This window comes from Saccoglossus kowalevskii, chromosome 22 (assembly GCF_978046115.1).
Source record: "Saccoglossus kowalevskii chromosome 22, keSacKowa6.1, whole genome shotgun sequence".
NCBI lineage: Eukaryota > Metazoa > Hemichordata > Enteropneusta > Harrimaniidae > Saccoglossus > Saccoglossus kowalevskii.
Genome location: NC_140662.1, coordinates 15,074,491 through 15,087,141, shown reverse-complemented (window position 1 = coordinate 15,087,141; position 12,651 = coordinate 15,074,491). Strand labels below are relative to the sequence as shown.

Genomic DNA, 12,651 nt, shown 5'->3' with positions numbered 1-12,651 from the left:
TAGTGTTTAATATTGAAATTTTTAAATCAGTGAGTTCTTGAAAACGTGGAATGGAAATGCATATGTGTAAATAGACGGTCTCTGGTATAAGTGAACATAAAGATTCCCACTCAATTTCAAATTGTCATCCCTCAATCTGTTTCAGGACAAAATTTTGCTCATCGTTTACGATAAAAATTTCTTGCATGATTTGGTGAGCACAATTTTGCTGACTGGCAAAGTCTGCTCACTGAATTTTCCTCACAACTTATCCAAACTTTTAAAACACACATGTTAAAATTTGCACAAATATATTTAGCAACCCCAGAATTGAATGATAGAACTGGTGTCTAATGTACACATAACGAGGTTCAAACAACAAATTATCTGCATTTGATAGAAATAAAGAAGATAAACAGCTTAGAATCATTTTTAATTTAAAATTTATTAAAATCATTCCTGTTATAGTGTAATAAATCTGTACAGATCTCAACATAAAATGTCACATGACATTCACAATTTTTGTACTGACATCTACTCTTCAGTAACTTACAACACAAGTCTTACAAAATATTCAGAATAACGTAGTACATTTTTCATAAGTTAATAATTGGCATCTCACTTAATCTGTAATTCATTTTTTTTAAGCTAAATCACTAGAAGTCAGAAGCCCTAATTAGCAGACTTGTTTTATTTTTACAATATTATTGAACAATATAAATTAGGCCTAGAATAAATAAAATTATTGGCTGCAGCATGCACCAGTATAAATGTGCGTCACTTTTTTTTAAAAGAATTAATAAAAATAAAAATACAATTTCAATAGAAAATCAAAAAAATTACAATTATTACAACAATTTTACAATTTAAAATGAACAAATATTTCTGCATCAGTTTTGGAGAAAAAAAAATGAACCAGAAAGTTTGATATTTGTTTCTGTAACTTTTTTCTAATAAATACTTTGCATGGAATTGGAATTTCCATGGTAACAAATAAATCAGGAAGTGACTTTTAATAAATAACAATTAGTTTTTGTTTTGTTTTTTACTAAAAAGGTAATATATAAATAAATATGAATAAATGTTATATGTATAAATAATAATAAAATATAAACAAATTCCGAAAGTTAGAATAATTTGCATATTCAAGAACTGAGATTGGTAATACTCTTACTGAAATGGAGGATGTTCATCTAATCAGAATTCATGATTACACTGATTTATTTGACTAAACTAGGGAGTTATGTATCAATTAAGATGGCACTAGGGGACTATGCTAATATTTTATCCATATTGATAGTGTGGGAGACGTGATTCCTCGATATCTATACATGAATCTGAAAAAAATTATTCGGTTATGCAGGTTTTTGAAAATGGCTATTAAACATTACAATTGATATTTTTTTACCAAAGCACATGTTAACAATTTTAGGCTCCCCTAGTTCAGTTGTCATAAATTTGTATTTATGATTCGCGTGATTTTATAATCTGACCAAACTATGAAACTGTAAAATGCCACTTGCAATTCATCACCATGGAAACTTAGAGCTCACGAAAAGAAAGTTAATATTCAGTTCAAGCAAAAGCTCCCACAAAATAAATTACAAGTTGCACTTCACAGTACACATTCTAACCTGAAGGAGTATGTACTGCAAAATATGTATATTCCTGGAAGGATACCTAGCATGTTTGTAAACATTAGTTATTTCTACTTCCCATTTTTAAAGAAAATATTCAAAATGAACAATATATTATTCCTATTTTTATCTTGAATGTAATTTTCCAGGTATTAGCAGCCAATTTTGTTTTAAACAATTTTGAAAAAAAAAATAAAACTAAAAAACTAAAATACAATAAAAATAACTAGTGCAGTGAATACTGTATAATAAAGCACTACATGCAATGTAGAGACCCTGTTGCAATCAACAAGGTATAAAAGAACAAAGTATATTTCAATTGCACACATTTGTTGGTACTTTAGCAACAAACAACTTGTACTACTTACAGGAAACAGTAACATTAAGTAACAACTGTTCTTATTGGACAATAATATAATAACACTTAGTATTAATACTGAAAGCAGCCAATCAAATACCTCATTACATACAGTAATACAATATTCATACAAACATCCATAATCAAATAGTTAATTTACATATATTACATGTTGCAGCAACCCCCCATATAAAATCTAATAATACCCTCTGATATATAAAAACCTTCCCGAGTTCTGAGGAATCTGCCCAAACCCAGCCCCAAAATATTGCACCAAGTTGTAGTTGATCAATACAAATCCAGAGAGAATAACTGAATAAATAAAACGCTTCAATACATTTATTTGTTTTATAAAAATGATTACACAGCTGCTCTCATGTTTCTTCTATAAAAAATCTGACAAATTACTAACATGACTCAGGATCTAAGGTGAGAGCACCCCTAGACAACCGAGAAAAGACCTGGTTGACTTCTTCTGACAAGATATTAAACTTTGACCTATTATATCTATGCAAAAAGTGAAATCCCATCTATCACAATAGCAGGAATGTGACTCCTGTGACTTTGACCTTTTATGTTTACTAGATTTACCACTAAACTTGAAATATGAATATTATAATAAACTATTATAGTTTCATATGAATTTAAGTTTTAATTAGAGATAAGATTGTACAGAGCAGATATTGTTAAAGTTTACTGCCGAGATAGATAAGTTTAATGATTTCTGAAAAGAGATTGACTGAAGAAGAAGTTGTCAGATATGTACAAAACACCTTTAGATTGTAGAAGGACCAAAGTTCAAAGATCATACACTGTAAAAAATAATGATACTTTCAGTTTCATTATTCAAACTAACATCAATATAGACATATGCTGCTAATATGTACCCATAATGCAATGCATAGTCAGATACTATAACCATGCAAATGATATGCAAAAGTGATAAGTGTGTAACAGATAATTTTGATTTTGTTTATTTTTTAGACTAACTCTAGTAACTCAGTACTGTCTGCTAACTCACCACTGTCTACTAAGTCAGTACTGTCTGCTAAGTCAATAATAACTCAGTATTGCTTACTAACTCTGTACTGTCCACTAGCCCAGTACTCAGAACTCTGCTAACTCAGTCAGTACTGTCTGCTAACTCAGTCAGTACTGTCTGCTAACTCAGTCAGTACTGTCACTAACTCAGTCAGTACTGTCCGCTAACTCAGTCAGTACTGTCTGCTAACTCAGTCAGTACTGTCTGCTAACTCAGTCAGTACTGTCTGCTAACTCGTCAGTACTGTCTGCTAACTCAGTCAGTACTGTCTGCTAACTCAGTCAGTACTGTCTGCTAACTCAGTCAGTACTGTCTGCTAACTCAGTCAGTACTGTCTGCTAACTCAGTCAGTACTGTCTGCTAACTCAGTCAGTACTGTCTGCTAACTCAGTCAGTACTGTCTGCTAACTCAGTCAGTACTGTCTGCTAACTCAGTGCTGTCTGCTAATTCAGTACTGTCAACTAGCTCAGTACTGTCTACTAACTCAGTAGACTACTAGTTCAGTACTGTCTGCTAGCTCTGGAGTCTGCTAACTCAGTAGTCTGCTAACTTAGTTGTCTGCTACATTTGTAGCTCAGCAGTCTGCAAGTTCAGTACTGTCTGCTAGCTCAGTAGTCTGCTAACTCAGTACTGTATACTAACTCAGTACTGTATACTAACTCAGTACTGTATACTAACTCAGTACTGTCTGCTAACTCAGTAGACTGCTAGCTCAGTAGTTTGCTAACTCAGTACTGATTGCTAGCTCAGTACTGTATACTAGCTCAGTACTATCTGCTAACTCAGTAGACAGCTAATTCAGTACTGTCTGCTAACTCAGTACTGTATACTTACTCAGAACTGTCTGCTAACTCAGTAGACTGCTAACTCAGTACTGTCTGCTAACTCAGTACTGTATACTAGCTCAGTACTGTATACTAGCTCAGTACTGTCTGCTAACTCAGTAGACTGCTAACTCAGTACTGTATACTAGCTCAGTACTGTCTGCTAACTCAGTAGACTGCTAACTCAGTACTGTATACTAGCTCAGTACTGTCTGCTAACTCAGTAGACTGCTAATTCAGTACTGTCTGCTAGCTCAGTAGTCTGCTAACTCAGTACTGTCTGCTAGCTCAGTAGTCTGCTAACTCAGTACTGTATACTAACTCAATAATAACGCAGTATAGTCCACTAACTTGGCATTGTCTACTGAATGAGTAGATCTGTTTGGTTTGTTTTCAAGGTGTTTGACAATTCATGCCTCCAGTAATGGTTTCCAGTCCCAAAAACTAGTCTGCTATATACTGTAATTTATATACGTTCATATTAAGTATAACTGCCATTTGTAATTCAAATATTTACCAATTTTCCTTGGTATGTTAATTGAAATATAAAAAAAACACTAAATATACTTATTATGGAACTACACTAGACTAGATATGTAGAAAATATTTGATGCAAAATGCACATTATTGGCAATAACTTGCATAAATTAGGACTCGTGTTAATCACATTTTCATGACATCATCAAAACTGGTGCACTTCTTTCAGATGACATAATGGTACAAGCTATAAAGATCACAACTTGTGATGACATCATTTACTTCAACACTATGACATCAGCGTTTTTTCGTGTACAGCATAAAATGACTTATCTCAGCTCTGTCGGTGTAAGCTGAAGTTTGCTAGATTTCATCTTGAAGGAGTATATAAAAGTTGATGAATCTATATGAAGGTAAATGAAAACATATTCACATAACAAACGCACAAAGGTGATAATTCAACATTTTGCATAGTGAAACCAACTGTTAGAAAGATATTGATTGAAACCTTTTTTTCATTATTATTATTACTATAATATTATATAAGGTTATTATGAGGATAGCTCCTAATATTAATGAGGTATCCTCGTAATAACCTTATTATTATACATCTTTTCCATTCAAGGATACATCATAGGAATGCCGAAATCCAAAACGTTTAGAACAGAATCAGCAAACTTTTTTGTATGGAGTCCGGTCAAACCCTGGTGGCAGCCATGTTTGTTTTTACTATTAGAGAATGCTTACGCGCATAATCGTAGGATGAAAATACCCTGTAAAATACCACAAAATTACAGCACGCTGTAACTTATGGTGTTACAGTGACAGATGTATAATAATTATTATTAGTGTTATTATTATTATTGATCATATAAACAGAAACCAACAACTGATACATAATATATAAGTGAAAAAGAAGAGTCAACAAGAATCAAGGATGCTCACAGCTTGTACACCATCTCAACCAGATTACTTATTTTGCAAAATAAATTATCCTTTCCATTTATGTACATGTTCACCCAACATATTTTTTTTGTCAGAAGCAACAAGTTGTTCAAATTGTTTATTTTTTAACACTAGAGATTCAAAGGCGATCAATTTCATGGATAGCTTATTTCAATGATAATAATCGATATAACATTTTCCCAAAATAAGTTTTCAATAAAAATATCAGGCTTTTCAAAATTATAACCAATACAAATACTTTTGTAGTCTAAAGTTATCTCCATTCCAAATTTATCAAAGGTCCAAAAAGATAAATTCATATCAGAATGGAAATATGACATCACAAAACCATAATTGAAATTGGAACTCTTGGTCATTACTCAATTATGGCACCAGAATGGTGATTAGCGCCCTCTTGAAGGCCAAGATCTGCAGTATGTCTATGAGTGAGTAGTATTTTACCAAAGACTATAGAGAAGTCTTTGATAGTCTTTGATTTTACTAACTCTATTATAAAGTTTCACTGTAAAGTATTTATTTTAGCTGGAATTAATTTTCGCTGCAAACACTTTTTGGGTGTTTTGTATGGAATTTATATCCACTGATTTTTAACAAGTTGAATGTAAAATATAGGAAATAAAGTATAATCCCTGGATTCTATTTCCACTGAATCATTCCTTCAGCGAAAATAGTGAAAATTAATTACAAGCAAAAATAAAGTATTTTACACTAATTTAAAAAAAATAAATAATTACCTCATGAGATCTTCTTCTGGTTACATCGCAAGCACTTCAATTAAAAAAAAGGAAAACTTTTAATAATTTAGTCATCATTTAAACATGAACCATATAAATATATTTAGTAAATTATTATTTTTATTGAGAATATTACTGGGTTTGTAAGCACTTCAAGGTAAAGCCCTTCAACTCAGGAAGTCAACAGCAATAGTTGATACATGCAATGTGATGAACATGCATATTTCTGTATGAATATCAGACTAAGTGTATTGTTCCCCTGAATACAGAACCTGACAGGTTAATAAAGTAAATTCAATAAATCATGTGCCTCATCCAAATTGGGTTGTTAATTGAATTAAATGTTAATTATCAATTTGATTAATATATACATTACATGCGATGTAATGAACATGCCTATTTTTGCAAGAATATCAGTGTATTGTCCTCTACGAACAGAACCTGACGGGTTAATAAAGTAAATTTAATAAACCATGTGCATTTGAATGGGTTGTTAATAAAATTAAATGTTTACTATCAAATCAATTAATAAAAACATTACATGGTTAATAAATTATCAACTACATTAATCATCTAGGATCTATGTTTTGCAAGCCTAAGAAACCATCACACTAAACAACGAAAAGCAGATCAGGCAGACGTCAGCAGGAGGAAATAACACTGAAGACACATATTTTACCCGTATGTGTTTAGTAGCATCCAGATGAATCTCTGAGCACAGCTACAACCGGCATACCTCCACTAAATGAAGTGGTCGAGAACCTAGGTATTTTGTCAGACAAATATCAGGTATGTGTTTACCCTTGTGTGGTCTTTCTTGGAACTGATCACTCTTGCTACCATTGCTGTCTCTCTCCTCCATTTGGCGACAAGTTGATGAACTGCTTCCACTCACCGTTCTAGAAACAGAGGGATACATTTGACTGCAGGTCAGATAAACATAGTGAAACTATTGTAGGCTTTCCCTGTTCTAATATGTCTACAGGACATTAAAAACTACACTGAAATTGAAAACTATGTTAATCTGTTTGAACATTGGTTGAGAAAGACATCTATAAGTCGACAATACAACAAACACCATCATTCTATTCAATGCAATTCTATTCTATTATATATTATTCTACTCTATTCTATTCTATTCTATTCTATTCAATTCTATTAAATTCTATTAAATTCTATCCTATTCTAATCTGTTAACTTCTATTCTATTTACTCCTATTCTATTCTATTCTATTCTATTCTATTCTATTCTATTCTATTCTATATAAGCCATACACACTCACCTTTCACTTTTAACAGATTCTGTAGAAGACTGTGTTTCAAACAATGCGGCTCTTTGCTTGACTGACGTTCTACCTGACTTGACCTCCTCAGGCTCATTTTGAGAGGTCACCCTTCCACCACTAGCTCCACCAAAACAATCTGAAGAAAAAAATACAAAGATTATATAATGACTAGCGACATGAGAGTAAAAATAGCTCTACACTTTCAGCAGAGCAGAGTCTGGCATTAATAAAGTCATATGCGTAGTTACATAAACGTCACAGCGGGTAAGAAATTCAACTCCTGCGTTTAGATCTTATCATCGATAAGAATCAGTTTGATAGTACAAAAGTAGTGGATTCCCTAATGTCACATTTCATCCACTTTGCCTTATACTTTAACAGTCTTTAACAGTATTCTATTAATTGATGGTAGTCTTGTTAAACGTGGACTTGGCTAAAACACTAAAACAGGAATTTCCCTGTGACTGTTTACAGAAAAGGAAGAGTAAAAAACTAAAGGTATTTGTGCCTCCAACTAATTGTAAAATTATAAATCTCAATCGTAGATATTTTTATCAATTCAAAATGGCCGCCAAATTAGCTACAAATCTGTGTTCATTCCTAAGGTATAGACATAAATACCATATAACCCAAGTAAGGGTAAGTTTCATTTCATCCGGTGATAATACCTAGTATATTTCTATTTCTCATGACGATGGGCCTATGATTTTTTAAATACATTGCATTTACATCCATCATGTAATTTCAGGGTTTTTTAAGATGCCCAGCCAAAACGTCTGAAAAATAAAATACCTTTTCAGGCCTTAAATACATAAGCCTCATAAATTACAATTAATTTACAAGATAAATATTCACCTGAATATTGTAAGGGTGCTGCTGGGTTCCACCTTGCTGCAACATTCCCCCTTTGTCTAGGCCTCGACCCCCTTCCTCTATGGAAAACGGATCTCTCCCTCATTGGTAAATCCAAGGAGGTTGGCTTCTGCAGTAAACCATGAGTAGCACCATGATTTGAACTTTGACCTTTCAGTAGCATAGATGACCTACTGCAGGCGGCACCTCTTGCAGTTGGAATGCTCGAGTCGAGCGAGTACTGAGTGTTGTACTTCCTTCCAATGGCACCTTGGCTGGCATGGTTTAGAGCAATTATTCTATCTTCTATGCTCAGCACCTGTTTTATAAAACATTGCATTAATTTTTGACAATTGCATGAATTTTTTGGGAAACATACAAACAACAACAGACAAAATAAACAATATTTATAAATTAAATCAACAATAATAACAAAAACTTACTCGTTTTGATACAAACTGGATAGGAAAGCACATTTTGAAAGAAAGAAATACAAAACAAAAACAACAAACAATTACAGATGCACATATAAAAACATAACATATAAAGTGAAAAACTGACATGAAAAATGAAATTATAAACAAAATCATATCAAACAAACTGTATTACATGTATCTATGTGAAGACCAGCGCCCTTAAGGACAATGGGAGAACATTAAAAAAAACATTGTATTTGCTCTATTAGTAAAAAAATACTATGATCAAAATAAGTAATATTTTAATGAGGAAGAACACAAAAATTTACATTTGTATTGAAGATGTGCTTCTGATAGAGCAATTACAGTCAGTATTCACTAAGACAAAAAGATCATTTGCAGATCTTGGATGAAAGTGACTACATTGAAATTTTACCTTTCATAGGAAAAAAATTACTTAGTTAACCAGTGGCTTTAGCCTCTCATTTGACAACATTAATTGGGATAACAGATGACCTATCACATTCTATCTTTATTCAGCATCGTAGGCAATATTGTCAATAATAATTTGTCATCTTAAGGTAGAGATGCAGGTTCGTGGGCACAAATTTTTTTTTTTTGCTTTTTATTATCCAAAAAGTCTTGGCTATAGAAATTTTGTAGAATTGTGAATAGTGGAACATACTCAAAAAACGATTTTAAAATATAGATAACAGGTGCAAACATTATCTCTTTTGAATGCAAGATTTAGCAAGGTTGTACATAAATAATAATAAAAAAACATGGTGAAAAAAAGAAATGACGGGATCTCCATATTATGCACTATATTTAACTTTTAACAAGACGAAATTTGAAACTGTAACAGCCATTTTAATTATGAGCATTAGCAAACTTCTTACTGAGTGAATTGTTATGCAAATTAGCAATTATCTCAGCTTCTTTTTAGTGCACATTCCAGAACTTTAAAAAAAAATAGCTCCTAGACGCTTTGACTTTTTGTTTTGAAATTTTCACAAATGATTGACAATGTGTTTATCTTCAAAACACTGCCGGGGCATTGTTTTTGGTTGAACAGTGTTACAATAATCGTACAGACAACTAGCCTGGATGTTAATTTATGCATAAAATTGAAGTAGTGAAATTTGAGCTGCTGCCCTACAAAATTGACAACTGGTAGACAGTTTTAAAGACGACACTTTCTTCATAGTAAACAGATGTACCCATAAACCAATTTTGACAGAAGCATGGTTTAGAAGCATGGTTTTAAATCACTTTTGACCAAAAAAGCACATTTTTGTGCATATTTCAAACTACAGTGTCCATAAAAATAAAATACTAACAAAGCTGTTCACTCTGTGCTACTTGTGCAATAGCTAACGCTACTTTGTCTTCCAAATCAGTTATTTGATGTTCAGGGGAGTCTGGACTCCCTAACTTACCTGCTGTTCACTCTGTGCTACTTGTGCAATAGCTAATGCTACTTTGTCTTCCAAATCAGTTATTTGATGTTCAGGGGAGTTTTGATCAATCTGATCCACCTGGCCTTCCAAGATTTGAATTTTCTCCTCCAATGAGAACACCCTTCCAGCAGACATGTACACCTGTAATGTGAATAAATTAAAATATGTCACAGCTAATTAAACATAAATTTTTGCTGATTCAGCAAAAAAATCAAACCCAGCGTATATATTTGTTTCACTTTATTTTACATTGGGCTCATCAAAAATCAGTACAAATAAATTCCATACAAACACTCAAAATGTTCTTTCAGTGAAAATTAATAATTGAAAAATAATTATTTTACAGTATGGTAGATGAGTGATATTATAGAAATGTGAAACTTACTCGTTCTTCAATAGTGGCGACCTCTTCATGTACTTTAGCACTCTGGCTTTCATCAAATAGTATATCAGGTTCATCTACTTGCAATCTCGTTAACATCCAAGAATTATCTGCTAATAATTAATTAACAATGAAGTATGAATAAAGAGTAACGATATGGAAAACTACTAATGTCAACCAATTTAAAGAGAAGTCTGTAAAATCTGTATTAGAAGCCGCAGTTTCTATTAAAATGGTACAGTAGAGGGGATGCGGCTTCTATTACAGATTTTAAGATACTTAGTTGTTGCTCCATGTATTTCCCACAACCCCAAAGTAGATCTAGATAAGATGTACACTGACTTTGACTCAATGGAATATTTATTCTATTCATAACAGTAGTTTAAACCTTGGTCTCTCTATTGTATTTGTTTATTTGTGCAATAACCATTGAAGTTATCACAAATATATTGCACATGCATGGAAAAAAATTAAAACCAAAATTTTGGCTGGTAAATTATGTTGCTCAAATAGTTGGGAACACCATTGAAATCTTCACAAAGTATTTCAATACCATTTTCACTGATGAGTGAAATCTACTACATAAAAACCATTTGAATATGTAAAATACTGTTTCACTGGAAGTCTGTGAATCACAGTGACTAAACTGTAAACTGTTTAATTTTCACTCCTGAATCACAATCTCGGGATCTTATAGCATTTGTGAAGAATTTTTTTTTTGCAAAAGTCCATGTTGTAGCATCCAGACAAATTTTCACTGAAACACAACTTTACAAAATTAAAGCGTTTTACAGTATGTTAAAAATAGTGAGAATTAAATGCTTTTACAGTATATTTATCTACCTGGTTTTATTGGACTGGAATCATTGGAACTTTCTGTGATGTATAATTCTGCTAATGGCTCTGGTTCTTCATCTCTGTCTTCTTCATCCTCGCTATTTGCTCCACTTTCATCATTTTGTTGTTCTTCTGTGATGAATTTTTCAGTGGAAGTGATAACTTTAAGAACAGTATCCGTAATCATTCTGACAGCAGTTGCGGCACTTTTCTGGAAAAAAAAATTTTTTTTTTTATATTAATATACTTTGTCATGATTTTCTTCAATTCATGATATTCAGGTTTGTATCCAGGTTCTAAATGCAAATGTTTCCAGTTTGTTGTGTGGCACATGTTGCGTATATGTCATGTGTAATAACCGATTTCTAAGAACCTGTTGTACACACGCAAAGATGAAATACATTGTTGTTCACTGCTGGTATTGTTATTAAACATGTATGATTTTCTGTTAAAGAGTGGTTAGTCGTCGCACGAGACATATGGGTCTCATATAAACAAAGATGGCGACTTTGACTGTTGCTCAGATCAACGTGTACGAACTGAGACGTTACCAAGCTTTAATTAGGTATTTAACAAAGCAAAGTTGTGTTTCTCAAAACAAAAATTAAAACATGACTAAAGAACAAATGAGAAAAACATCAATTCAATAAGATATAAAATATATTTAATTACTAAATTTATTAACAGGTGTACACTTGTTACAAAATGCTAAATTTGTAGTAAGCTACTGAATGGCCTTGATATAACAATATGTAAAATGAAGTTGAAGGGCGGTCGTAGTCGCGCAGCGTGTGTTCAGATTTCATGTAAATAAACAATGTATTTTACAAGCGTTGTATACGTCGCTATGAGTCCCATATCGAACAGGACGCGGCGTGACGACAGCCGCCCTTTAATATTAAAATCTGTGTATCATCAAGCTTCATTTAAAATTCCTGTTTCATCATTTAATTGTGTTCATCCAGTAATGAATGTTATAATTGAAATGAGAGTGCAACAACACTTTAGCTACAGTCATCGTACCATGTTGTGTTTAACCGCACAGCGATAGTTAATGTGCATGTGACATACCTGGTTTTTTTTTACACAAGAATAAAAAATGTGCTTATAATTAACCATAAAGGGGAATAAAAAGTAAAGAATTGGCATACTTCACTTTCAGCACTGTCGACAGTGGCTTCTAGAAGTTCCTCTTCTAATGCCTGAACATCTTCCACTAACTGCTCCTGAAAAACAAATAGAAAAAAGTAATCAATGACGAGAATAAGAAAGGACATTTCTGACAAATAAAAAATTTCCTTATAGCAGGCCCAAATATAAACTGATCAGAAAACAGTTTTCATTGCAACATTGCAATATATTTCTACGAACATTGCCATCATTATTTGTTTTGACTTTAG

General features: G+C 32.5%; 1 protein-coding gene across 1 annotated transcript in view; it reads right to left on the bottom strand.

Annotated features, from left to right (window-relative positions):
* Window positions 1-6,739: 6,739 nt before the first annotated feature.
* Window positions 6,740-12,651, bottom strand: part of LOC102805016 (uncharacterized) — a 67,274-nt gene continuing 61,362 nt past the window's right edge. The window contains exons 10-16 of the mRNA XM_078011363.2: window positions 12,403-12,477; window positions 11,258-11,462; window positions 10,418-10,527; window positions 10,012-10,173; window positions 8,160-8,475; window positions 7,302-7,440; window positions 6,740-6,917 (exon numbers count right to left, since the gene is read on the bottom strand). Of these exons, the coding sequence (XP_077867489.2) occupies window positions 6,740-6,917; window positions 7,302-7,440; window positions 8,160-8,475; window positions 10,012-10,173; window positions 10,418-10,527; window positions 11,258-11,462; window positions 12,403-12,477 (1,185 nt within the window). The remainder of the gene's footprint in view (window positions 6,918-7,301; window positions 7,441-8,159; window positions 8,476-10,011; window positions 10,174-10,417; window positions 10,528-11,257; window positions 11,463-12,402; window positions 12,478-12,651) is intronic.